The 27,980-nt window shown below is 53.2% G+C and overlaps 1 protein-coding gene across 6 annotated transcripts; it reads right to left on the bottom strand.

Annotated features, from left to right (window-relative positions):
* CDIP1 (cell death inducing p53 target 1) lies at positions 1-27,965 on the bottom strand. 6 transcript variants are annotated; one of them, XM_055340460.1, is made up of 7 exons: positions 27,877-27,965; positions 26,941-27,071; positions 4,018-4,097; positions 3,469-3,570; positions 3,175-3,330; positions 2,054-2,327; positions 1-1,944 (listed from the first exon to the last, which is right to left on the bottom strand). In XM_055340460.1, the coding sequence occupies exons 4-7, from the start codon at positions 3,551-3,553 to the stop codon at positions 1,833-1,835; spliced, it is 627 nt and encodes a 208-aa protein (XP_055196435.1). In that variant the 5' UTR covers positions 3,554-3,570; positions 4,018-4,097; positions 26,941-27,071; positions 27,877-27,965; the 3' UTR covers positions 1-1,832. The 6 variants fall into 6 exon arrangements, with proteins under 6 accessions (XP_055196435.1, XP_055196439.1, XP_055196437.1 ...); XM_055340464.1 differs by lacking the exon at positions 26,941-27,071 and having other exon boundaries at positions 1-873; positions 1,808-1,944; positions 27,877-27,948; XM_055340462.1 differs by lacking the exon at positions 26,941-27,071 and having other exon boundaries at positions 1-876; positions 1,808-1,944; positions 27,877-27,948.
* Between the last annotated feature and the right edge of the window lie 15 nt (positions 27,966-27,980).

A 27,980-nucleotide genomic window follows, 5' to 3' on the forward strand; every position in this document is an offset into this window, starting at 1 on the left:
CAAACTTAAATATTTTTATTGATAGGAAGCTGTTTCTTGTTTAATATATTGAGGATCTGCAAAAGTTTTATTCAGAAAAGGGTTAAATGGCAGGGAAAACTTTGTCTTCCTACTGCTGACCCAGCCTACCCATTTTCACAGTTCAGATGAGGATGGGGGTGGAGCTGGCTCAGAACCAGGGGGGCCGACTGGCTGCTTTCAGACCAGAAACCCCAGCCCCAGTGGCTGTGTCTGGCTTAAGGGGGAAAAGGGTATTTGCCTACAGGGTAGGATGACCCAGAGCTCAAGCCAGGGGGACTCCAGCCTGCAGATTGTGTGGGCAGAGACCATGGCATGGAGATGGGTGAAATCAGTGTCAGAGATAGGAAGGTAACCTTATAGTGCAATGAAGTCAACTCCTACCCCAGTCTGGTCCCAGCTAGAACCTGGGGCTGGTCTACACTGGGTTTTGGCGTCACCCCTGGGCAGTCAGTATAGCAGAAGCACGAAGACCCTGAGGACTCAAGCCCCAGCCCCTAGACCACTTCTAGCCCCCCTCCCTTTTTCCCCTCAAAGAAGGAAGCCAGGCAAGAGAGCGAGAGGCCCAGGGCAGGGGAGTGAGAGGGCCAATTTAATGAGAAACTACAAACTGAGACCAGCCATGATTCACAGTGACAGAAGGCCATGCAGTGGCAGTGCGAAACCAGGAGAGGGGTGGCAGCAGGATACAGCGGTCCACATAAGCAAGTTCACAGACAAACCATTCAGTAAATACAGTGTGGGCTCAGGCCCAGGGCAGATGTCCACCAAGGCACGTCCGCCACTTGTGGCTGCTCCTTTCTTGTCCCCAGCCTGTCCCAGTCCAGTGCCTGACAGCTGCTCCTGCTGCAGTACCTGCTGTTGAAACAAGCACAGTGACAGCAAGTCAGCAAGGGCAAAGGGCCCAGCATTTGCTGGGAAGAGGATACATGGAGAGCACACTACAAATCTGTGTGTGCTTGCAAGGAGGCCCCTTCTCTCTGTCCTCTCCAGTCCTATTTGGGACACACCGGCCACTGGGCAAGGTCTTGCCGACGCCCAGTAGGTACAGCAAGGACATGGTACAGACAGATGGGCTAGGCTCCTGGGCACTCCTCCTGGCCCTAGCCAAGATGGGGGTTTGTAGAGGGCAGGCCAGAAAGGGAGCTGGGCAGGGGGTGCCAGAGGCAAGTCTCTTCTTGGCGAGCCAGGGCCTCAGCACCCAGCCCATGATCTGCAGGTGTGCTGATCGCTCTACCTTACCCAGGGGACTCCCAGGCCCTTGGATAGAGTGTTGAGAGTTCTAGAGTTCTGAGGGCCAGAGTCATTCCTTCTAATCATCATACCCACCTCTAGCACCCCAGAAATAAAGCCAGGCCTGAGGACCCTGTCCTGCTTTGGTCCATTTTCCCACTTTTGGCCCAGCAGATGAGAAATCACTGTGGCTACAGGTACAGCCCCACTGCAGGCCCCAGGTCTGCTCTGACTGCTTCTGGTCCCAGGGACAGTTAGGACCAAATCTATGCTCCGTCCAGAAATGGAGTGAGGAGACCCTTCCCAGCTTCTCGTCCTGATCACAAACATCAAGCAAACCAGCAACACACAGGCTCTGTGCTATCCCCCTGCCACCTGCTGACCCTTGGCCTTAAATCCAACAGAATTTTTGCCAGAAGAGTCCGATGCTCAGGGAAGGGCAAGCCAAAGAGGACAAGACTTCCAGGGGACTGGTGGGACGGCTTCCACCCCCAAGTGGGAGCAGGGAAGCAAGCCACTGAGCAAGGGGAGCAAAAGCACAGGGGGCCAGACTGACAGCAGGGAGTCCAGTCCTGGCTCCGTTAGCACAGGCGCTTGTACGTGTAGATGTAGGCTTTGCAGCTGGGGCATGTGTGCGTCACATCCTTGAAGTCGTTGATGAGACAAGGGATCAAGCAGCAGCCCAGGTCACACCTGAATCGGAGACAGAGAGATTGGCTGAGAGGGCACTGGGGGCACATAGGCCTACCCCAGCTCAGTGGCAGGTGGGCACGGCCCCACCCCAAGCACCCGTACCACCTACCCCATGAAGCAGCAGAAGAAGCCCAGCACAAAATTCATCAGCCCGATCTCATAGGAGATCTTGGTGGTGATGGCCTGCTGGCAGTGGGGACACACCGTCTGTACAGGGGCGCCCTCAAAGATCTCTCCTTGTAGTACTGTCACCGTGGTGGCAGCCCCTGAAGGAACCAGGACTGTGGCAGTATGGCCCCCAGGGCCAGGGTACGGCCCCGGTGGGTAGGGCCCTGGTGGATAGTAGCCCATGGGTGGGTGGGGGCCTGGAGGAGGGTAGAAACCTGGAAGAGCAGAGAAGACAGTGAAGACAAGTTACTGGCTTACCACTTGCCCCATAGGCCTGAGGCCCCCCCCAACCCCAGGGGAGGCCTCATGAGGGGGGCCTCTGGGAGCAGGCCCTGGGCCAGGTGATGATGTACATACTCCCAGCCCTTCCTGCTCCCCACCCTGTGAGGACCAAGACTGAGAAGCTACTTGGCCCAGCGAGACACAGCAGAGCTGAGAAGGCTGCCGCCTCTCTCTTTGGTCTCAGCTGGGTATGTTTGCTCCTTGCCTCTGATACGCAGGGGACCAGGCACTGTGTTCCAACAAGGACCTCAACCACAGGATGGACAGCCTTGCCTCTCGGCAGCCCAGCCCTCCTTGTGCACTCAGGGCTTTCGGACCCACCAGTGTCACCAGATCCTGCACTGAAATACCAGGAACTGGCCCACTTCATGTGGGGTCACCTGTGCGAGAGCCCTGGGCCTTTATCTGGCCTGAGAAGTCCTGAAGAACTGGGTGAGCAGGAGCCCAGCCCCCCCCCCCACCATGGACTCAGGATCCTGGCAGGGAGAGGCCCCCTTATCAGCCATGAGTCAGCACCTGCCACTGGGCCTGAGGGGCTTTCCCAGGAGCTAGCCCCCCTCCCAGTAAGGCCCACAGCTCATGTGCTCGCTCACGGTGCCTGCACAGCACTGCTTGGCTCTAGGACACCTTCCCATGTCCCCCGTCCACACCCAGTCAGTCCCCACCCCTGAGAGAACCCTGTGCAGGAAGACCACCGGCACACGGTGAAGGCTGGATGGCAGCCCAGGGAATGTGCTGGGTGTTAGGCAGACAGACCCGTGAGCCCCCCTTCCTACTTACCTGGAGACATGTAGGTGCCATCTGCATTCACATGGGGGGGGATGAAGCCGGGCTGAGGCATTGGGTGACCCGGTGGCTCATAGGGTGGGGGGCCAATGTCTGCAGGGGGCATGGACATGCCCGGAGGGGGCTGCATCACAGCTGGCGAGGTGCGGCCTGGACAGAGAAGGCAGGGAAAGGGAGCTCAGAGGGCAGTGGCTGCAGGGCTGGGGGAGGGCTGCCCCAGGTGCCGGCTTCTATGAGCTGGACAGGCAAGCCACAAGGGACAGGACCATCAGGAACACCGAACCCTACCTGGGGGAGGGGGGGCTCCGCTCTTCTCCTCCAGAAGTGGGGCTGTGGGGCCTCCAGGATATGGAGGGGGTGGCTCATTGGACATCTTTGCTGCTTCTGGACCTGGAAGGAAAGCCAGGACATGAACTAAGCTCCCAGCCCTGCGTGCCGATCAGGCTCGGGTCTGTGACTGTCCTCCCCGCACGCAGCCTCCTGTGGCTCCTCCCGTACGTGTACCAACCCGCCCTCGCAGCAGCTCAGGTGGCCTTTTACACCTCCACATCAGTCTCTGCGCTCTGGAGGGGCAGGGGGGTCGAGGACAGGGATGGATTCCTTCAGCAGAGTGGGCTCCATCTATGCCCTGGAGATGTCCCACCATCCCCGAGGATAACCAGGCCCAGAGCCGCCACCGTCCACCATCACCCGCGCTTCCCATGTCAAAGGCAGGAGGCAAGGGTGCCCTGCGAGGACAGAAGTGGGTGAGGCGGACCCTCCCCCCAGGGCAGCTGGCCGCCTCCGTGCCAGAGCACCATAGCTTGCTCGTGGGAGAGGGACTGGGAGACTCTTTACCTCAAATCCCAGGTGCTCAGAAGGGGGAGGCTCCTTCCACGGCTGGCCTGGGTGGACACACAGGGCTCTGGGGAGCTGTTCTGGGGGAGAACGACAGGCAGAGGCTCAGCAGCAGGGCAACAGCCGCAGCCACACTCCCTACCCCGTGTGGCTGTTCCCCCACCGGCACGGTGGCAATCCTCAGCTCCCCCTCCTCTCACGGCCACGGCTGAGTCCTGTCTGCACCACGCTCCTACCAGCCCTCACAGCCCGCCCGGACTGCAGAAAGAAAGAACGGGCTTCTCCCCAGCCAGCTGTGCACATGGGGCCTCTGCCCTGGTTTTTGTGGAGCTAGGGTGGGAAGGAAGATGCAGACTGAACCCCCTCCCTCACCTCTCTCCCAAGGCTCCCTGAGCACCTGCCACTGGGTCCTGGGGGAGGAGGAAACCAGAGGCCCTTCCTGCTCTGGATCAGCATCCTGTCTCCTATAGCAAGGCACTTCCTCTTACTCTATTCAGCATAAAAGGTTAGAAATTAGTAGCATTTTGAAGTAAAGTTTGATTATTTTTTAAAAAATAATATGAATTAGGTGATCCCTGGGTGGCTCAGCGGTTTAGCGCCTGCCTTTGGCCCAGGGTGCGATCCTGGAATCCCAGGATCAAGTCCCACGTCGGGCTCCCTGCATGGAGCCTGCTTCTCCCTTCTCCTGTGTCTTTGCCCCCGCCCCCCGCCTCTCTGTAACATAAATAAATAAATCTTAAAAAAAAATATGAGCTAGAAAGAATTCTCAGCGTTACAGAGAAACACACAGTGATAGCAGCTCTACTAGCCTGAGAGCCCACCAGCGTGAAGTTCAGAACCCTACCAGGGCAAAAGGAACGTGGAGTCAGTACAAATGTCACTGATCAGGGGCACCTGGGGGCTCAACAGGTTGAGCATCTGCCTTCAGCTCAGGTCAGAATCCCAGAATCCTGGTGATTAAATCCCACCTTGGCCTCCCTGCTCAGCTGGGGGCCTGCTTCTCCCTCTCCCTGCAGCTCCCCCTACTTGTGAGCACTCTGTCAAATAAATAAAATCTTAAAAAAAAAAAAGGCACAGATCAGTGGCAGGGCCCAAGAGACCAAGTCCAAGCAACATAAACTGGATGTCAGTAAAATTAAAACCTTGGGCTTCAAGGAGCACCAACAAGTAAGTGGAAAGACGGCTCACAGAACAGAAAATTTTTATAGATCTGCTGAAAAACTTGTATTTAAAATATCTACATAAAGAACTCTTAACTCATTAACAAAAAGACAACCCGAGGGGATCCCTGGGTGGCGCAGCGGTTTGGCGCCTGCCTTTGGCCCAGGGCGCGATCCTGGAGACCCGGGATCGAATCCCACATCGGGCTCCCGGTGCATGGAGCCTGCTTCTCCCTCTCCCTCTGCCCCTCTCTCTCTCTCTCTCTCTGTGACTATCATAAATAAATAAAAATTAAAAAAAAAACAAACAAACAAAAAAAAAAAGACAACCCGATTAAAAAATATCAAAAGCGGGCAGCCCCGGTGGCGCAGCGGTTTGGCGCCGCCTGCAGCCTGGGGTGTGATCCTGGAGACCTGGGATCGAGTCCCACGTCGGGCTCCCTGCATGGGGCCTGCTTCTCCCTCTGCCTGTGTCTCTGCCTCTCTCTCTGTGTCTATGAATGAATAAATAAAATCTTTAAAAAAAAATATCAAAAGCTCTGAATACACATTTCTCCAAAGATAAAAACAAATGCCCAATAAGCACATAAAAAGAAGCTAAACATTTAACCAAAAGGAAATGCGAACCAAAACCACAATGATGGGATCCCTGCGTGGCTCAGCGGTTGAGCGCCTGCCTTCAGCCCAGGGCGTGATCCTGGAGTCCCGGGATCGAGTCCCGCATCGGGCTCCCTGCATGGAGCCTACTTCTCCCTCTCCCTGTGTCTCTGCCTCTCTCTCCCTCTCTGTGTCTCATGAATAAATAAATAAAATCTTAAAAAAAAAACCACACACAGGTACATTTGGCATCCACTAGAATGGCTAGTGAGTAAAACATATTAGGCAGAGGAGAGGGCCACACACAGCTACCATGGGACCCAGTCATTCCACTCCTACCTGTGCACCCACAAGAACTGAAAACAACTGAAAACCACACAAGATCCTGTCCGTGAATGTTCACAGCAGCATCATTCATGATAGTCCAGAAGCGTCAACAACTGAGATGTCCCACCACTGATAAAGGGATGAACCGCAGATGTAGGCCTGCAGTGGAGACGTTCCCCGCCACGACCGGGAACGAGCCTGCTGCAGCCTGGATAGACCCGGAAAAACACGACCGTGAGTGACAGAGACCGGACATAATAGGTTCCCTACGTGCGAGTCCTTACACGGCGCCCAGAGCAGACAAAGCCGGAGACAGCATACTCGAGGTTGTTATGTGGGCTTGGGGGCGGGGGGGAGCGGGCGGACAGAGGGACAAACACGGTTTCCTTTCGGGATGATGAAAATGAGCCAAAACTGGCTGTAATGATGGTAGCATAATTCTGTGAATATATTAAAAACCAGTGAATTGCATACTACTTTAAATGGGAAAATCATATGGTAGGTGGATTATATGTCAAAACTCATTAAAAAACAACAAAGTTGCCCAATCTCCCCACCTTAATGCAGCCACTCTCCCTGCACGTCCCTGCCAGTCTGCGTGCAGCCCTTTGTATTTTTATGTGACAGTTTTAACGTGGTGTCCTATATATTCTGTCCATCTTGCAAGACCCCATGACCATCAATTTTAATATTCCCTGAAATGGGCCCATCACCGTTTACCTGACCACCCTTATTAAGGCATTTGGAATGCTTGTTGTTACTTTCATAACAAACAGGGAAAACCTCTGGCTAATGCTCTTTCCCTTTCTTGGATTATTTCCTTTGGTTAAAATTGCCAGAAGTGAAAAGATTAGGTCAAAGATGTATGGCCATTTGTGCCTTTGGGGAGGATGACCGCAATTTACTTGGTACAAAACTATTGATATCACTAATTTGTAACATTAAAATGACACTTGGTTACCTATTGCTTCGACCACCATGAAGTGGAACTACTTCCCAAGTGCTTCTATATTATGACCTGCTCTTCTGAGTTGCTACTTATAATATCCTTCAAAGACCTGAAAGCCAAGAAAAGATGGGATTTACCCAGGTCACGTGGCACATAAAAGGTAGAGCTGAGTCTAGGACTCCAACGTGACACTCCCACCCACCTTTGCCTGCCGGTGAATTTAAATAGTGCACGGGCGGGACACCTGAGTGGCTCAATGGTTGGGCGTTTGCCTTTGGCTCAGGGCGTGACCCTGGGGTCCCAGGATCGAGTCCCGCGTCAGGCTTCCTGCATGGAGCCTGCTTCTCCCTCTGCCTGTGTCTCTGCCTCTCTGTGTCTCTCATGAATAAATAAAATGTTTAAAAAAATAAAAAATAAAAAAACAGTGCACGGGAAAGAAAGGGAAGCCACAGAGCCTCTAAAGGACATCACACAAAGTCCCCTTCCAGGCAGGCCTGGCTGTGTGTGCTGGGCCTGGAGATCCTGGGCAGCCCGCCAGGCGCCCTCCTGGTGGCAGAAAGAGACAGCTTTCCTCAAGAGGCTTGTCCTGCAGCCCACCGAAGTCTTAGAACATGCATGGGCCAGCACCTGCCACTGATCCCACCCTACAAGCCTCTGGGATGCCGCCGGGGTGGCCCCACTGTCTGTCTGGTAGTCCCAGCTCACCAGGGATCTGGCCACAAAAGGTGCACTGCGCTTGGTGAGTCACTGGAGCATTTTCTGGGGCGAGGAGAGCCGAACTAGTCGGGGTCCTCCAGGACCCTGTGTCCAGAGGGGACACAGCACTAGCGCCACCCTCTGAGGACACAAGCATGGCCTGTTTCTTCAACATCACAGCTAGTTCCTCTGTTTCCATCACATCCAGATTCCACTGGAGTTCTGGCATCATAATGACAGGACAAGCCTGGCACCCACCCGACTCCGGGCCGTCCTCTACCCACTGCTGCCTGCCACAGGGCCGCTTCCGCTCAGCCTCGGCTGTACCACCACCTGTTTCCACACCCAATCTCGGGCGGTCTCCCCCTGCCCTCCACCTCGTGCCCATCCTCCAGCTGCCTTCTGGAGCCAGGGACTGTGGCAGAGGCTGGGGGCAGGACCCACCAGTATGAAGGAGAGTTTCTGAAGAATGGATTGGGAACTTTTTTTTTTTTTTTAAGATTTTATTTATTTATCCATGAGAGACACAGGCAGAAGGAGAAGCAGGCCCCCTGCAGGGAGCCTGACATGGGACTCAATCCTGGGACTCCAGGATCAGTCCCTGGGCTGAAGGTGGCGATAAACCACTGAGCCACTGGGGCTGTCATTGGGAATTTTACAGGGATTCAATTCCCAACTCCCCCAGTGCCTCCCAATAAATATAAAACTACAATGTTTCATATTTATGTTGGTGCCTGCCACAAAACTACATTGTCTAAGGTGCGATACAAACTGTAAGAATGCTATGATCTTTAAAAAAAGATCACATGGGAACGCCTGGGTGGCTCAGCAGTTGGGTGTCTGCCTTTGGCTCAGGTCGTGATCCCCGGATCCAGGACAGAGTCCCGCATTGGGCTCCATGCGAGGAGCCTGCTTCTCCCTCTGCCTGTGTGTCTCTCATGGATAAATAAATAAAATCTTAAAAAAAAAGATCACATGTCCAAAAACAAAGCAGTTTTCCTATTTTTTAAAAAGATTTTATTTATTCATGAGAGACGCAGAGGGAGAAGCAGCCTGGGACTCCAGGATCAGGCCCTGGGCTGAAGGTGGCGCTAAACTGCTGCCACCCGGGCTGCCCACAAAACAGTTTTCCAATAAAAATGCACCCCGCTCAAATGACACTACAAATGCAACCGTGGAATCTGAGCTTGCCCCCTGGCAACACTGCCGCGCTGGCTGGAGCATCACTGATAGAAGCTACGGGAGGGGCTGCAAGCCCCAAGCCTCTGAGGGATGCAGCTCCCCACAGAAAAGGGGGCCCGCGGTTCTGGGAACTGGGTGAAGTCCGCGTGCAGCCCCAGAAACCCAACACAGGCCTCTCGGCCTCCCGTTCCGCCTCTTAGATATGATCTGTGAAGAAACAGCGCATCGCCTGAAAACCCCCACCAGTTTACCATACTGACCAGGCTGCCTTGGGGCCCAGAGGCCTTTACACTGTACATCCTGTTGCGCCCTCTGGATTCTGTGGATGAAAAGGTGTGGGCAGGCCTGGTTCTCCAAACCAGAGATGCAGCCCACCACTCAGCAGCTCGCTGGCCAGCAAGGTGCTGAGCCAGCAGCATGCGGTGTGAGCGCAGACACAGGGCTCCCAGGACGCCGGGGCGTGAGCCCCCCACTCCACACAGGAGCAGAGGTGCTCTCTCTGAGCCATAGCACATTACACAAGAAGGAAGGAAAAAAACCTTTTTTAAAGATTTTATTTGAGAGAGAGAGAGAGAATACAGAGGCAGAGGGAGAAGCAGGCTCCCTGCTCAGCAGGGAGCCGACGACCTGGGGCTGGATCCCAGGACCCCAGGATCATGACCTGAGCTGAAGGCAGACGCTCGACTAACACTGAGCCACCCAGGTGCCCCGAGAAAGAGAATTCTTAGATGAGATTCTCATGCCGTGGTGTAACAGTGCAGGCACACTGGCCAGAGACTCCCCGCCCCCCCCCCCATACACGCCTCAGGATTGCAGAAGTCCCCGAGATGGTACTGAGCAGACCTAGAGAACTACTCATCCTGACACCCCCGGGGTGCTTGCTCTGGATGCAAACTGTCCTCAGCCCTACGGGGCAGCCCTACTAATGCAGCTCACATCACACCCAGGGGCATGTGGCCTCCCAATCAGCATTTTAGGTGTTTTCTTTTTTTTTTTTTTTTTTTAATTTATTTATGATAGCTACAGAGAGAGAGAGAGAGAGAGAGAGAGAGAGAGAGAGGGAGAGACACAGGCAGAGGGAGAAGCAGGCTCCATGCACCGGGAGCCCGACGTGGGATTCGATCCCGGGTCTCCAGGATCGCGCCCTGGGCCAAAGGCAGGCGCCAAACCGCTGCGCCACCCAGGGATCCCATTTTAGGTGTTTTCAAAGATTTCTCTGAGCCTTAAATTCCTGTTTTCTAGCAGTGTGGGGATGCTGCGGAATTTCCCACTTAGTCCTGGATAAAAGTGATATGCCACTGCCCCAGTCCCAACAGCTCCTACATTAGAAGCCACTGGCCTTTGGGAGACAGCTGCTTTCCAGAGGCTGGAAGTCTGCATTGAAACTAAGCAGTATCGGGTGCCTGGGCGGCTCAGACGGTTAAGCACCTGCCTTTAGCTCAGGTCATGGTCCCAGGGTCCTGGGATCTAGCCCCACATCGGGCTCCCTCCTCAGTGAGGAACCTGCTTCTCCCTCTCCCTGTCCCCTCTGCTTGTGCACTCTCTCAAATAAACAAATAAAATATATTTTTTAAAGATTTTATTTATTTATTCATCGGAGAGGCAGAGACACAGGCAGAGGGGGAAGCAGACTCTCCGCAGGAGCCTGACACAGGACTCAATCCTGGACCCTGGGATCATGCCCTGAGTCAAAGGCAGATACCCAACTGCTGAGCCACCCAGGTGTCCCTAAATAAAATATTTTTTAAGAAAGAAACTAAGCAGTATCTGGAAATGTGTGAAGAGCGGAGGTTAGGTTACTGGATGGCACCTGGTCACAGGAGCCTCAAGGATCAAATTGAGAGATCAATGTCCCTTCAGTGCATTTTCAGGATGACACTGACCTACAAGCAACAGTCCTGACCGTTGCCAAGGCAGGGAGGCAGTGTGGGCCAGGTGGCTGAGAGAAGGTTCAAGACTCTTGAGAAGCTGCCACAGACTCCAATATATATCCTGAGCCTGCAGCTTTTCTCTAGAATTCACAGCACAGGCCTGTTCCTTGACATGAGCCAGAAAATCTTCAGAATGGAAAGGGCCAGAGCCTGCCATAGGGAACAGTAAGGCCCTGGGGAGCTAAGGACAGACTCAGGAGAGCCCCAAGGGACAGGGGGTGATATGCCCTGGAGAGACGGTCCTGAGTGGTCTCTGGCAAGAGAGAGGCAAGGGCAGGCCACTGGGAGAGACAATGGGGCCATGTGAGGCCTAATCTGGCCCCTGCACCCATGACCAACACATGGTTTTATGTAGAATGGAATTATTCAAGTCACCCTAAAATGAGACAAAACCGGTCTCCACGTCTATGGACTCCCTGTGACCTCATCTCACTTTCCCAAGGACAGCAGGTGCTGGGGGCCTCTGGGGGCAGGACACAGTTGTCCCAGACACAGGGTCAGGCCCTTTTCTGCAAAGTGGCCCACAGCTCCTATCCTTAGTCCAGTGGAATTTTTTTTTAAGAGGTGACAAGAATCTTTTTTTTTTTTTTAAGATTTTATTTATTTATTCATGAGAGACAGAGAGAGAAAGAAGCAGAGACAGAGGCAGAGGGAGAAGCAGGCTCCCTGCAAGGAGCCCAACGCGGGACTCGATACCGGGGCTCCAGGATCATGCCCTGGGCTGAAGGCGGTGCCAAACTGCTGAGCCACCCGGGCTGCCCAGTCCAGTGGAATTCTGAGTGCCACCTGCTGGACCAGCAGCCCCTAGAGCCTGGCCCTGCTTGGCACTCAGGGCAGGCCCACTGCAGAATGGAAATGTCTGCTCTGCACCCCAATATTGGAAACCCGGTTCCATCCTCAGCCATGTCACAGAAAATAATCAGGCTTCACACCCACAGAGCAGCCTTTGCTTCTGAGCTGGTGGGACCAGGTGAGTTTCCCCAACTGTGAGGAAGAAGTGACATCATGAGGGGTCTGCTATGGTTTTAGGGTTTGGGACCATGAAGCCAAGCAAAACTGCCTTATTGCCCCCCACCCCTACACCCATCCCACCAATCCCAGGCCCTGTCTGCACCCAGCACAATACTCTAAGCAGCTACTGAGGACAGTGACAGCTCTAAGGACAGGGCACACAAGTGTTCCAATGTGCAATCAGGAAGGCAGGAACCCATCCCCTTCTCCCATTCACAGAGGGACAAAAATTTGCCCCAGGTCAGTCACCAGTTAATGGGAAAACAGGGCATATGTGGAGAGTGTGGTGCTCCAGAGTCATCCCTGGCCTTGAAGCTGGTAGCCTTGAGTGAGTCACTGACCCTTCCTGAGCCTCACTCTTCCTGGGACCTGGCACTGGAACCCCTGACTCCTGGCCATGCTACATGGAGAGCAGTGACAATGACATGTGCCCAGCACCTGGCAGACTCACTGTGCAGGGAAGCAGAGCACTTAGGGTCAAAACACATGTCCGTTGGGGGGATGACAAGGCTCTGGAATGAGACAGTGGCACAGCTCTTCAAGCATACTAAAGCCACTGAACTGTGCACTTTCAAAGGGTGAATTGTATGGCGTGTGAATTATTACATCATCCTAAAAGCAAAACCCACCCAGGTGTGGATATTTCCCTGTGTGCTTATAAAGGAAAGAGATGGGGAAGAAACACCCAGACCAAGACAGTCATCTCTGGGGTTGAAGCTTGGCAGCCAACAGTCAAGACAGGTAAAGCTGTCATTACACATACACATATTTTAAACAAAAAGGTATCTGCACATTATTTGCAGAACCAAAATTTTGAAAAGAACACAATTTTAGGGGCAGCCCGGGTAGCTCAGCGGTTTAGCACCGCCTTCAGGCCCAGGGCCTGATCCTGGAGACCCGGGATCGAGTCCCACATCGGGCTCCCTGCATGGAGCCTGCTTCTCCCTCTGCCTGTGTCTCTGACTCTCTCTCTGTCTCTCATGAATAAATAAAATCTTTAAAAAAAAAAAAAAGAATACAATTTTAGAAGGGAGCAGTGATGGGCAGCTTTGATCCCTGTGACAGGAGAGGCGTGGGGTCTCCACTGCCGGCATGCCAATCTAAGCGGCTCTCCTCTGGGTCTCCCACATCCCAGAGAAGAGTTAAAAGCAAAGACTTCGGGGCCCTGGGAAATGCCTCTGGTGTTCTGCTCGGCTCCCAGCTATTCATCATTTATTGCTGGGAGCTGCTGTTGATCCAAAGCTCGGCCAACTGGCAGCGGCCTAAGGCGGCCCAGGCGGGTTGCCCATGGGAGCTGGGAAGGCCTGGCCCCAGCTACAGCTGCAAACCCAATTCTGCAGTCTGAATGGTCCCGCACACCACCAAGGGGTACCCACCCTGCTGCCCCCAGCGTCTCTGCTGCCCCAGAGGACCTGCCAGGGCCACGCACCAACACCCGCTTCTGGAGGAAGGCCAGACCGAGGCACGGAGGGCAGTGCCTGGAAGGAGGACTTTCTGTCATCAGCCCCCCCCAGGACCTGCTAGAGCAGCAGTTCCCCAGTGTTCTGGGTGTCGGGACTCCCTTACACTCGATTATGGAGGAGTCTACAAAGGTTTTGTTTTTGTAGGTTATATCTATCAATATTTACCATATTAGAAATTAAAAATGAGGACTTTTAAAAAGTATTTATTAATTCATTAAAAAACATCCATAAACTCAACATGTCAACGTAAATAGTTAAAATAACTTCCAAAACAATGTAATAAGGAGACAGCTGACATTGTTTCCCATTTCTGCAACTCTTTCATTTCTGACTCCTGGGAAGTCTGCTGGATTCTCCTGTCTGCTCCTCCACCCAATCTGCTCTGCTACCTTGTTTTGGTTGAAATACGTGAAGAAAATCGAGCTTCCCAAAGATAAGCAGCTGGAAATGGGAGGGGCATCTGAAGAGTTTTTTCAGGTCTATAACTGTGGACATTCCTGTACACCACATCCAAACCTGACAGCGGTAGTGTCTCAAAGGTTAGCTGTCATATGGAATCTGCATCTTTAATGAATTCTTCCTACAATTCATTGGTCTACGTGGCATATGGAATGGCTCTTTTACACATGCACGGTTTCTAACGCATGGGGCATCTGAACATCGGTTCACGGTTTATAAGCCCCAATTATGAAGATGTAACAGTGCTGGTGTGTCTTATTATATAATGTTCCCCCCACTCAAGTCACATGGCCAGTATTACCACCAATCTCATCAGAAAAGTCTTTAACTATCAGGAAGCTGTCAAGCTCGAAGTGGCAGATACAAGTTTTCCAAAAGTCTAACTTTCACTTCAAAGTTCAAATTTTATCATCGGCCACAAACAGATTAACAAATTTATCACTGTTTACAAAAGTCAGCTGTTTTCCTCAAAGAGGTGGGCTCACTATCCACTTTCAAGAGAATGTCCACTAACGCCCCAACCATGAATAACAGTTTGTGTCTGTTGTCCAAGTAAATCTGGAGCTCCACAAGAAAGCTAGTTCAGCTCACAATTCAACCAACCATGCACATGCTTTCCTGGAGGCACCTGTCCTACTCCGTGTGTGCGATGTATGTATCACGTTTCATCACACAGAATAGCAGAGAGATGTGCACTTGAGGGTCAAGATGATTTAATACCGTAAATCACTTTTACTGCTTTTTCTTAAATAAGACCTGTGGGTGCAGTGAGCAGCGATGAGCCCAAGCTGCTGCGGCTGCCTTGAGTCAGACTCCTCGCCGCTTCTGCACCACAGATGTGGAGGCCCACGTGAGGAGAAGGGCACTGTAACGGCATCTGAGCCCTGCCCTAGAGTCCTGACCCTGAGCCCCCCGAGGCCTCCAGGAGACTGCACCCATCACCTTCCGGCCCCACTGTGCTACAGGAAGCCCCGCAGGCCACGAGGGGCTCCACTGCCTCCGAGACCAGGGTGGACTGTCCGGCTGAGCCTCTGAGCGCTGTGGCTGCAGCCCGGCCCTGCCTTGAAAGGAAGCATCAGCCCAGCTGTGAGCCAGCTCACCGCTTTGTAGCTGTGTGACCTCGCTGAGCCTCAGAGTCCCTTAGTTTGTAACCAGAGGTAATCATGCCGACCTCCGTGGGGGTAAGGGGGCAAGGTTTAAAAAAAAACTGTGTGCAAAATACCCAGAGCATCAGCTCCAGACCCGGCATACAAGCACACGGGACAAAACAGCACCTGCTGATGTCACCATTTATTATGAACAACTTCCAACGGGAAGGAAAAACAAAAACCGGCACCCAAGGCCTCTGCCATGGCAGCTTCATGGGGGTCCTGGTGTGTGTTCCCCACAGAGTCTGGGGGCGTGGAATCACATCCCACCTGAATGGTCCAGCCCAGCAGAGTTCATCTGACATAGCCACTTTGAGGCTACCTGCTTCATGGGATTCCTGAAGAGATGCTAGCAATCCTCCTAAGGGCCATCTCTCCTCCCAGGCAACTTCACGGTTGGTAAAGGCCGTGGCAAGGGTGTTTCGGGTGTCACCCCAGGACCCTGGGGGCAGTGTGGCAGCCAGGCAGCAGCAACTGCAAGACCACCTTTCTTGGAGCCAGGGTGGCCTGCCTGGCCTGCTCACTGGCTCTCTCCAGAGGAACTCACCTTCCCAGCAGTCACACCACTAGGATGCCAGCTGGCCTCAGAGGGGCTTCTCAGTCCCCAGGACGCAGGTTCCAGGCATCTGGCTGGGAGTAGGACTTTGGTATTTGTTGGGGAAACTGAAAAAACAGCTTTCTACATTGCCTACAGACCCCCATATGCTGAACACCAGACAGGCACCCGCTGCTCAGGAAGGGCTGGAGGCCCAGAATAAAAGCCAAACATCCTCTCGGGTCCCCTGAGGCCACCCAGAGGAAAGGGGAAGGACAACCCACTTGGGTTGCTGAGCCCCTTCACAGGAGGCCTGGCTCACATGCAACTGCATCACCCATATCCCACCTCGAGGCTGTGTGAGAACTGAGACGCAGACGTGCATAAGCCATGTAAGGACCAGGCAACATGAGGTGTCGCTGACTGGGGGACTTACTTGCCAGGGATGGCCACTGACCTCCTGGGCAACACCACATACTGTCCTGTTCTCCCAAAGTCCCCAGTTGTGGGTTTAAGAACAGTCCATGTGGTGGCCACTTAACATAGGCCCTTGGAGGGTGGGGCAGGGCTTCTCCTGGGAATAACTCCCCCATCTGTTCACAGGGGTAGTTGTGTAGCATCGCAGGAAATGAGAGCATAGTTCCTGACTTCCAGAAGCTTAAAATCAAATAGGGGAAGACAGGCAATAAATAATCACACCAAAAATGCCAAACATAATTACAAAGTATAACCCATAGTGTGCAGAAAGCGGGGGGAACTCTGAAAGCACAGAAAAAATTGGACATGATCTGGGGGTCAGGGAATATCTCCCCAAGCCAGCCAGGAGGAGGTGGAGTTAATGAAATCAGCAAAGGAGGGGATGGGAACAGTGGCTGGACGGTGATAAGTCACAGACTGAGGCGAGGAGGCTGCACTTGCGGGGGCGGCCAGGTCACCGCCTGGAGCCCATGCTCACCCTGTCCGACTGCTTCAGAGGCTCCTGGCCACAGGGGCTGCTCCACCAGAGCACACAGACTGTGGACCTCCACAGGGACCTGGGCCAATACGCGGGATGAGGATCACAGGCCAGGAAGCCCACAGCACCTCCACAGGAGCGCCCCAGGCCTCCTCTCTCCCCTGCCCACTCTCCTGAGCGATGCCCCCACGCCCCAGCCCCCGTCGCCCTCAACCACTCAGTCTTCAGGAACAAAGTCTTCAACTTCCTTTCCTGGCCAGCAATAAAGTTTTGAGAGCACAGCGTTCACTGGCATCCTGCCCACCATGACAGACTGTATGACCTGGGCGAGCTACTAAATTTCTCTGAACCTCAGTTTCCCTACCTGGAGCACAACACTCCATTTTTATTCAGGGCTAGAGGGTCTTGGCTAAGACACTCCCAGTCCTTCTTGCAGTCACCTGGGACCATGCAACTAACCTCTGGCCAATGAGTCATAAGCACAGCACCATAAGAACTGATGGGAAGGTGCTACCCTGGCCAGATGGACCCTTCGTCCTCCTGCCCTCCTGTCCACTGCATGGAATACAGGTGTGACAGCTCCCACAGCCGTGCTTGACCACAAGGTGACCTTGGGCATGGAAGCCATACTAAGGACAGCGGAAGGTGCCCAGACCCTGGAAGATCACAGACACCACGCCAGGGCTGAAGGGACCACCTCCCATATCTTCTATGTGAGAAAGAAACAAATTTGTTTCAGTTGGTTACTTTGGGTTTCCTAGTAAATACAGCCAGACCTAATTCCAATAATCAAAGAGAAATAGAAGTGCTAATTTTCTAGCAATTCTCAAATGCACTATAGCCAGGAATTACTTGTGACTAGTAAATTTCCAGATTATTAATTAAGAAGGAATGCAAGTATCGTTACCAACAGACGGTGCTGGTTAGGCTGCAGGTATGTCAACAAGCGGTCGGTAACTGAAAAAGCCCACCGACTTGGCTTCCTGCAGCCTGTGCTGGTGCCTCCACGGGTTCGGGTTCGGGTTCGCTGAGCAGCCCCTTGGGCTGCCAAGTTCTCGCCCCAGGGGCCTGGGAAATCCTGCCCGCAGTCCATTTTCCATTGTTCTTACTGATGGAGGCAGGACGGAGAGACAATCCCTCCCTCAGATAGCATCACTGCTGGCTATGAACTGTTTATTTTTACACGTGAACACGGGCTTATCTGATGCTGTGGGAATTCCAAATACTTCAAAAACAAGCTAGAGTTAAGACACAGAAAGGAGCAGAAAGCAGATCTGGTTTTCCCATCTGCCTCTCTCATCCCACCCGGCCCACACGCTCACCCTCTCCCCCCCAATCTGTGTCACGGCTCCAAGAAGCTACTGCACCAGCCCAAGCCGTGGCCCTAAGAGGGAGGCTTGTGCGCTGGTCACAGCTCAGGCTGACAGGACACAAAACCTCACCTGCAGGTGCCCTGGTTCTCGGTCCCATGCCAGCCATCTGGCTGCCCAGCTTTCCAGAAACGTCATGAGGCCTAAGTGGGGCTGTGTGTGAGGAGCACACAGCAGAGAGCTGCCACACAGTGTTCAATAAACACAAATTCTTGGTTGTATCCCTTGTATTTATGGAGCCGCATGCAGAACATGAAAAAGGAAGTACAATTTTTTTTTTTTAAATCTTTTTTTTTTTTTTAATTTTTATTTGTTTATGATAGTCACAGAGAGAGAGAGAGAGAGAGGCAGAGACACAGGCAGAGGGAGAAGCAGGCTCCATGCACCGGGAGTCCGACGTGGGACTCGATCCCGGGTCTCCAGGATCGCGCCCTGGGCCAAAGGCAGGCGCTAAACCGCTGCGCCACCCAGGGATCCCGGAAGTACAATTTTTAAAGAGAAAATATACTGCTCTCAGAAGCAAAATCAAAAGGTGAAGAGGCCTCAGGGAATGGTTCTAAACTAGAAAGTAAGATTTCTAGGAACTGTGACAATGACAACAGTAACAATTTACATCAGGCTGAATGCTTGTCAAAAACCCGGGGAAAACCACTCTGACTCCCCAGGTGTCACCAGCACAAGGACCGCAGCAGAGTGGGTTAGTGCGACTTCTTTTGGAGGACAATTCTGCTATCTGTACGTTCTGTTCGACTCATTAATTCCATTTCAAAACATTTGTCCTAGAGGTAAGTGAACATGTGAGCAAAGATTTACAGGCAAAGTTTGTATGTACCGATGCCTTACGTCCCACCAAAGACACTGGTTACCCATCTGGTTTACCTATATAATGTACCTGTATTTGGCCCCCTAAACGGTATAGACCCATTATTGTAGGTAGAAAGACGATCTTGATACTGCATTGTAAAACCAGTGTGTTTACACTTACGGATTTTACTTTTTTTTTTAAAAAAAAAGATTTTATTTAATCATGAGAGACAGAGAGAGAGGCAGAGACGCAGGCAGAGGGAGAAGCAGGCTCTATGCAGGGAGCCCGACATGGGACTCGATCCCAGGTCTCCAGGATCATAGCCTGGGCTGAAGGCGGCACTAAACTGCTGAGCCACCCAAGCTGCCCGGGATTCTTCTTTAAAAGTATATGTTCACATATGTATAACACACCAAATGTTAATTGTTTTCTATGGGTGTTAAGATTTCGGGTCATTTGTTTATACACAAACAGAAGTTGTTTGTGTAGTTTTCTAGTTTTTCTAGGATGGGCAGCTCCTTTGATTGGCTCTTTCCCCAAAATGGCTCATTAAATTGGGTTAAATTTAAGTGTATTCCTCCTTGGTCCAGAAAGGTGCCTCTGACTGTAATCTCGCTTTGTCTAGGAGAAAAGCAACAGTCCAAGAAGCAAACCCAAGAACTGGCTATTTGCCAGCCTTCCCTCCTAAAGTGGTGTTACAGTCTTTATATTGGTCTATGAGTCGGGTAGCAGGAGTCCGTTCTCTAAACCAGGTTTAACTCACAGCACTTCAGTAAAAAGCTGGAACATAAAGGCCATCCAAGGTAGTTCTGGCCTTGGAGACCCTGCCTGGAGAGCCAGCATGAGGTCACTTGGCAGAGGAGGGCAGGTAAGAAAAGCCCAGCAGACACACATGAAACAGGGACGACCAGGCTATAGAGCTGTGCTGCAGGCGGGGGCTGTGTGTGTATGCTGGGGGTGTGGCACAGGCCTCCACATGCACCTCTGCCTTCAGGGGGAGCTGCCTCCCAGGCAGGAGGGCCTCAGGAGCTGGACACAGGAGGAGGAAGTACAGACAGGAGGAGAATGAGCAGCACAGGGAGTAAAATACATATAGCTGCACTCACTAGTAAAGAAACAAGTCATCTGCACCTGCTGGGCAGACAGCGCTTGGGAACTCAAAGGCCAACTCATTTTAGAAGCATGATGAGTGAGATCCCTGGGTGGTGCAGCGGTTTGGCGCCTGCCTTTGGCCCAGGGCGTGATCCTGGAGACCCAGGATCGAATCCCACATTGGGCTCCCGGTGCATGGAGCCTGCTTCTCCCTCTGCCTGTGTGTGTGTGTCTCTCTCTCTCTGTGTGACTATCATAAATAAATAAAAATTAAAAAAAAAAAAAGAAGCATGATGAGTCTAAAGAACCATCATTTAGGCAATCAAAATGAAGCCCTGAAAAGAAAAAATCCTTACCTCTGCCTGACACAAAGCAGTCTTTGGCTTGATTCCATTTGACTCAGTTAGTTATCTGAGATCAAGACATACCATTCTGACCCAGGTGAAAGCACGAGGCCCTACGTGCAACACAGCCATGTGGCCACTACAGTCCTGGCCACCCAGCTGGAAGAATCTTATTTTAGACACAAACCCTGTAGTGTTTGCCGATGGCTCAGGAGGGGAGCTTAGCCAGTAGCCAGGTCTTGTCCAGGTACCCCCGCCCAAGCAGTGGGGAAGTATCTGTACATCATTTAAAACTCTTCATGTTACAGAGCATTCTCTCAGTTATTTTAAACAAGAACAGCTAGGTGGAGAACAGGATACAGCAACCTCACCAGTGCCAGGCCACCTAGAAGTCACCTAGATGGCATCAGTCAAAAGAAAAAAGCCAAAAACCAGCAGACATGTCAGATTAGGAATTATTCCTGGAGACCACGGCAGTGGTTGGATGCTGCCACACAACCTTCTAAAGAGCACATGGGGGACGCCTGGGTGGCTCAGCAGTTGAGCGTCTGCCTTCGGCCCAGGGCGTGATCCCGGAATGCCTGGATTGAGTCCCACATCAGCCTCCCTGCATGGAGCCTGCTTTTCCCTCTGCCTGCGTCTCTCATAAATAAACAAATATCTTAAAAAAAAGAAGAAGAAAAAAAAAAGAACACACGGTAAGAAGCTATGTTGCAGGACCAATGGAAAAATCCTGAGACGAGAGAACAGTCCAGGGCTATGCTCTGCAGTGTAATCGTCCCTGTGGCCGGGGGCACTCAGACAAGGGGAGCAAGTGGGGCCGGGGTCCATGACGACATGTCCACAGTGGAGAAAGGGAAGAGTGCAAACAGAAGTGCTGTGGGACATGTGAGGAACAAATCTAATCAGTATTTTACATTATACTGTAATGTAAGTATCCCAGAGATCCCAGGAGTTCATGTTCTATCTGGGGTTGTCTTATTTATGGCCATGTGTGACTTCTCTATGATTCATACATCTGGAGATCACCTTCCAGGCAGAAACGTCATTAGAAATCACAAAGTCCAAAGTCTCAAGTGACATTCATGACCCTTCTTTTACTAAACACCCACCAGAGGCAAGGTGCCGTGCTGGGGACAGTGGAGGGCAAGACCAGCAGCGCCCACCCCCCGGCTGCACTGACTGGGAGCCGGGCCCAGAGATGCAGGGAGGAGTCCTGACTCATGCCCCACACCATCAGAAGCACTGGTCTCAGGTCTCAGCCCTGTCTCTTTTCTCATACATTCTCCAAACTATGCTCAAGCAGGATCTCACACTCCCAACAGCGGGAATTCCACTGTGTGAGTTTTCATGGATTTCACTGCTCCCAGAACAAAAAAAGAGAAGCAAGTGACATGAGCCAACCAGGCCCCCTTCCCTTGGTGAGGGAAGGGCTCGAGCAAGGGAACAGGACCCAGGAGTACGCATGCCATCTCCTCAGGGGCCCAGTGGGCCCAGTTCCGCACACCTCTGAGTCCACGGGCAACTCAAGGACTTCCAGGCAGCTGGCCCCTGAGTGTCTGCTCTGCCAGCTGACTTTAGAAGCTACCTACTGCGGGATCCCTGGGTGGCGCAGCGGTTTAGCGCCTGCCTTTGGCCCAGGACGCGATCCTGGAGACCCGGGATCGAATCCCACGTCGGGCTCCCGGTGCATGGAGCCTGCTTCTCCCTCTGCCTGTGTCTCTGCCTCTCTCTCTGACTATCATAAGTAAATAAAAATTAAAAAAAAAAAAAGAAGCTACCTACTGCATGTTCACTTGGGAATTCAACTCCATATTAGCCTGCACCCCAGGGAGCGCCGGGGCACGCGTACACTACACTCCCAGACCCCAGGAGACAGGACGGCTGAAAGGCAGGCACCGTACGCCCTTTTACCCAACACGGACCCAGTACCCGCTGAGCCAACGCTACCTAGGCCCTGAAGACAGGAAAGACCACTATCTTGTGGAGCTTACATCTGTGGGGAGCTGGGGTGAGAACACGGAACAGGTCTGTATGTAGTCCGCCAGATGCTGACGCACGCTGTGGAGGAAAAATGAGTGGGGAAGGCAGTGTTGCAGGGATGCGATTCCAAACAGGAAGGGTTTCTCAGAGTGGGGAGCATTCCGGCCAAGATGGAACAGGCCACGTGCGCAGCGCTGGAAAGAAGGACCAGGCAGAGAGAGTAGGGTGCAGGGGCCTGGAGTGTGCCTACACAACCCTGGGGGTTGGGGGCTGGGGTGCCATGGAGCAGGAGGCGCTAAGGAAGAGGGGCTGGCCCTTGAGGGGATTTGGATCAGGTCCTCGGGCCACTAACAGATGTCCACTTTACTCCGAGTGAGATGGAGGGCGTGGGAAATTAGGCTGTCCATTGTCCCCCCGCTGGCCACTTCCTGCACTATGCCTGGTGCACTAACATGGGTCCCAAGATCCTGACGCCAGTAGGTGGCTGCTAGACCTGGGGGACCCTCAGTTCTCAGCCCCCACCTCCGGCGTGCATGCTTTCTTTCTGGCCAGTCTGACTGGACCAAGGTGTGGACCGTGTGCTCTCCAGACAAAGCAGGTAAACACACGCAAAGATACATATGGCCTGAGCGTGGCTACACAGGGACAGAATCACAGGCCCGAGGCTCAGGCAGTAGAGAAAGCCCCAGAGTCCAAGGGCTAAGAAGTGGTCACAGGGGCCACCTTGCCTAGAGCAGTACAGAGTTTTTCCAGGCCTAGGAAAAGCCAGTTTTATCCTGCAGACCCTTCACTATCCAAGTTTGTTTATTTTCAAGTGACTATCTGTTTAAAAAGGCTTCAGATTCTTGACTCCTTAATTCAGTTAAAATTTCATGGGCCTCGGGATCCCCGGGTGGCGCAGCGGTTTGGCACCTGCCTTTGGCCCAGGGCACGATCCTGGAGACCTGGGATCGAATCCCACATCAGGCTCCCGGTGCATGGAGCCTGCTTCTCCCTCTGCCTATGTCTCTGCCTCTCTCTCTCTCTCTATCATAAATAAATTAATTAATTAAAAAAAATTTTTTCATGGGCCTCTGTATGGAGGTCACTCACCTTGTGGCCCCTGCCTTCAGGGAACTGTAGATCCAGCTAGGAAGCCAGCTCACATTTAAGAAGCATTTATAAAAGATACTCGGCAAAATCCAAATGAGAACCCATGACCGCAGGCACTGCAGGTGAGAGAGGGGCGTCTGTGGGTCAGGGCCCTGGGGAGGCTTCAGGTAGCAGGTGGGCCCTGCAGGAAGGAGGGCAGGGATTCCTGGCCTGGGACAACAGAGGGGAAACAGAACACTGTGGTTAAGGGCCCAGCCTCCCCAGGCCAGATCGGCAGCTCCCGGAGGGCAGGGACAGGGTTTGGGGCCAGTGTCTCCACGGCCCCAAGCAGCACGTCAAATATTGCCTGACTGGGTGGGTAAGTAATGCAGCCTGGCTGGTACTCTGGGCAGGAACTCTTCCCCCCACCCCAAAGGCTCGGTGCTGTTAGCAGTACTACCCCGGCCACCAAGATGGATGTCTGAGAGGTGTTCCAGACTTTTCTCTAGCCCTTAAACCTTGACCTATTAGCAAGTCCTGCCAAAGCCATGGTTCAAAAAGGTCTCAAATCCACTCTCTCATCTACTGCTCAAGATTTATTTATTTATATTTATATTTATTTATTTATTTATTTTAGTCACAGAGAGAGAGGGGCAGACAGAGAAGCAGGCTCCATGCACCGGGAGCCCGACGTGGGATACGATCCCGGGTCTCCAGGATCGCGCCCTGGGCCAAAGGCAGGCGCCAAACCGCTGCGCCACCCAGGGATCCCTACTGCTCAAGCTTTAAAGGCCAAAGTCTAGACTTGGCCCCATGTTCCACATCTCTACTATACTCTACTGCAGCCACCCAGACTGCAATCCGCTCTTCTCCAAACCACCAAACCCCACTCCTACCAAGGGACCTTCCACAGACCTTTCCTCAACCTCCACACATGTACACCCCCACCCTCCAACCCCTGCTCTTCCAGCAAACCTGAGCCTTCCCCATGACTCCGTCCTTACTTCACTCATCTCCCACCTAGAAAACAATGGGGGCTTCCCCACTGGTGTCCCTGCAGGCCCTGCTCAGCCCCTGGCACAGATACATCGAATAAGGGAGGGCTGGGGTTAGCCTAACTAGGTTTCCCATGTTATTTCCAGCCCAAATACCCACCACTCACGGCCGCTGGGGCAGAAGACCGCCTTAGCAGAGATGGAGTCCCTGGCTTCCTGATGATAAGTGCCTAGTTTATGGCCAAAAATCCAGACAGAAGACCCCCTTTCATGAGTCACAGTCAACTCTGGGGAGTACTTTCCACGATGGGGCGGCACAGCCACATTTTCCTCAGCCTCACTCCCTTCAGCCCTGCTGTGCCAGCATCTGGCCGTCGTTGCTAATTCACTTACTAACAGCCTTGAGATGATGCCTGTGTGGCCTCCTGGCTGCTGTCGGACCTGCGAGGGCGGAGCACAGGTGAGGGCCCTACCAAATGGGCCTGGGGCACTTAGAAGAACACTCCCTGCAAACACAACTGCCTTCCTCGCTGCTTCCCCAGCTTGTAAAACTGCTGCTTTTAATGTTGATTATAACTGCAACAAGTTTCACTTCCTACCAAAGTAATAAAGGCGTAGAATTCTCAAACTCTACCCCAGGACACCCTTCCAGCCTTCTCTGCCTGCCCTGTCCTCGGTTTCTCCTCCAAGGGAAAACACAGACACTGGAATAGATGTGAATTCAGACTGAATCAACATATTGAACACATTATGTACCCAGCACACGCATAGTTTTTACTGGACTTCATGACAACTCCTTGTGGTAAGAACCACCCAGTGGTCAGACCATGAAGGGGCTCACAGCACCCACAGATCAGGAGCATCAATAAGATGATGAGAAACATTTTCTGGAAAACTGATCTGATATTACCAAACTTCTCACAACTGCTTTTATGGAGACAATCAGTATGTCACTGGACTTCCTTACCTCGTGTGGTTTTACTTCACCTAACATGAGGGAACCCTAATCTTCCAGCACAAGTGGATACGGGTCTTCGTCTCACTTGGGTGTTGCTTTTCACTTATCATAGTTGCAGCAAGTGAGGCTCTGGGAGGGCAAATGGCTCGTCACACAGTTTGGAAGCAACAGAAGTGCCTCAGCCTGCTCTGCCAGGTCTAGACAGTACTGGTCCGGGGACCCCACCTTCATCATCAGAACTTGGTAACTCAGGAGCAGGAGAGGTGCTTGGTCAGTAGGCTCTATGGCAACCAGACCTGCATCTCCCTGGGTGGGCTGCCCTCTCAGGGGGGAGAGGCTTTGCCACAGACCCAGGCCAAGCGCCCCCTCTCCTCTGCAGCACTAAGTTGCAAAGCAGCCTCTACCACCTCCTGGGGAGACGTGTCTGAGAGTCCTGACTGCAGAGATGAGGAGCCGGAAGCCCTCTGTGGGGTTCTAAAAACTGGAAGATTCCCATTCTGTACACTCCATTTCCAAATCCCTTTGTGTAGTTGTGCCACCCCTGTAAGCCTGGCTCTCCTCCCCATGAGGGGACAACATTATTCGCAGAGCAACGCCTGCATGCCAAGCAACGCCTGCATGCAGAGTAACCCCTGCATGCTGCCTTCTCACCAGCATAACAGGCTTCCTTCACACAAGGACAGAGACGTAAGTATACGGTGCCACGACTCTACCACATTTCCCTGTGTCCTCCATGAATAAAAGGATGTGCATGACCTTTGAACAGTGTTGCTGAAGCTGGAGATGAATTTCTACAGGATCTCAGACAACTGAACAGGATTAGGGATTGGTATTTGTGCCTACATAACAGCTCCTCAGCCCCAGAGACTCAAAGCTTGTCAGCTGGGCTACACAGCCCTGTTCCTCTGGGGTTTGGGAAACCACACCAAACTAGCAGGTTCAAACCAGGCAAACTGTAAAGAGCAGTCATGGAGTCCGCAGGCTGACGATTTGTATCATTTATTGTCAATGTGATCTGCTGGCCTAATCTGACTACCGGGATACATTTCATTAGCAGCCCCTCAAAACATTTTTGTTCCCTGCAGCATTACTGTACATCACGCATTCCATGTTTCTGCTCTTAGTGATTTTAGAGCCATGGCCTACTGTTTCTTTGTTAAGAACATATGTAAACCTCTTTCCTGGTTCCAGAGGCCCATCCTATGGAAAAACCTCCAAACTCCTCCAGCTCCTCAGGGATGGGAGACAGAGAGAACTCTTCAATACCCAGAGCTTCTACTGGTGAAAAATCAATAAGCAAAAATTCTAGGACTCTACTTAATTATATGTGTAATTATTTGGGAAGGAAACAGTCGGATGTCCACACTTACACACATAAACAAAATGAACTGCTGATGGTTAGATAAGAGACAAAATACAGTTAAAAGTTGCACATTCTAGGTGGTGGTCTAATTGCATTCAACATACAGTTTCCTCAGCTTTTAAATGTGGGGCTGTGGGCGAGGCAGAGCTGGCACTGCTCTCCCCACCCAACTTTTAAGTCGGCTGGGAGGTAAGTAACAAAGTGCCAAGGAGAGGGGTCACACTACCTACGTACTGCCTGCCCAGCAGCAGGTCCCACTTTACACACAAAACTAGTATAAATGCTATGCTTCAAGACCTCCATCCTCTTCACTTTAGGATAAAGGCACTCAACTCCAAATGTGACTGAGAATTATCTGGGGAGCTTATTAAACACAGTCCTGGCCACAACCCATAAGTGCTGAATCAGAACCCGCGGGGGGGGGGGGGGGCTGCCCAGGAATCAGGTCTCTTTAACAAAGGTCCTGGTGATTCTAAGGCAGAGGATCCGAGACCCACACTGGAGACGCTGAGAGCCGCTAGCTCCTTACCTGACACCTGTTGAGAAGCCTCCTGGGTACATTTAGAGGAAAACAGAAACGCACGCCCACGAACAAGTGCCCAAAGCCAGGCTCGACGACGACGTGGGTTCAACGACACCAAGGTCCTCGACGGCACGAAGCTGGGCCGGAAGCCAGGCCAGGTCACTGCCTCCCCGCCAGCCCCGGCGATCGGGGACGGGCGGGGGAGGCAGACGCGCGCGGCCCCTCGGGCCTGCCAAGGTCACCGAGGAGCTCAGCGGGGGCTCCTCTCTCCCCGGGACCCTCCTCCCGACCCCCATTCCTCCAGGAAACAGCGCGGTGGAAAGCGGGAGATGCTAGTTCCCCACCTCTCCCGACAGGGGGTGTGGGAGGGTGACAGCGGGACCCCGAGGAGCGCGCCGGCAGCCCCAAGGCACCGACCCGGCGCCCGCCCGAGCCTGGCCGAACTGTGACCGCAGCCCCGCGGGGGGGGGGGGCGGCCAACCCGGCGACAGGCGACGTCAAAACCCAAGGGCCGCTCTGGATCGCATCAGTGCCAGGGGAGGAGGCGACGGGTGCGCTGAGCCGCCGCCTGGGGCCTTTACCTCGGGAGGCCAGGCGCCCGAGGCCGAACGGACGCCAAGACAGGCCGGGGTCCGGGCGCCGGGAGGACGAGACCCTCAGCCCCGCGGGGCTTTGCGCGCACACCGCCCCCCGCCCGCCCAAAGGCCTCTGGGAGATGTAGTCCGTCCGCGCGCCTCAGGAGCACTCCGCGGGTCGGGGAGACCACAGTGCCCGACATGCACCGCGCAGGCGCCGCAGGCGGGGGCTGGGGGCTCAGCGGTCCGAGGTCATCCCCCTCCCCGCGAGGGCCGCGCGCGTCCAGCCCTGCTCCCGGCGGGCCCGGGGAGGGGCGGGGAAAGGGGGCTCTGCCGGAAGCTGTCTCCAGTGGCCGAGGCGACTCACCGTCCCCGCGGCACCCGCGGCGGCCGCAGCAGGAACGGTCGCCTCCGCAGCTCGCCGTCGCGCGTCTGTCAGAAGGAGGCGGGTAGGCTTTGGAGCAGGGCGTC

This window comes from Nyctereutes procyonoides, unplaced genomic scaffold (assembly GCF_905146905.1).
Source record: "Nyctereutes procyonoides isolate TBG_1078 unplaced genomic scaffold, NYPRO_anot_genome, whole genome shotgun sequence".
Classification (NCBI taxonomy): domain Eukaryota; kingdom Metazoa; phylum Chordata; class Mammalia; order Carnivora; family Canidae; genus Nyctereutes; species Nyctereutes procyonoides.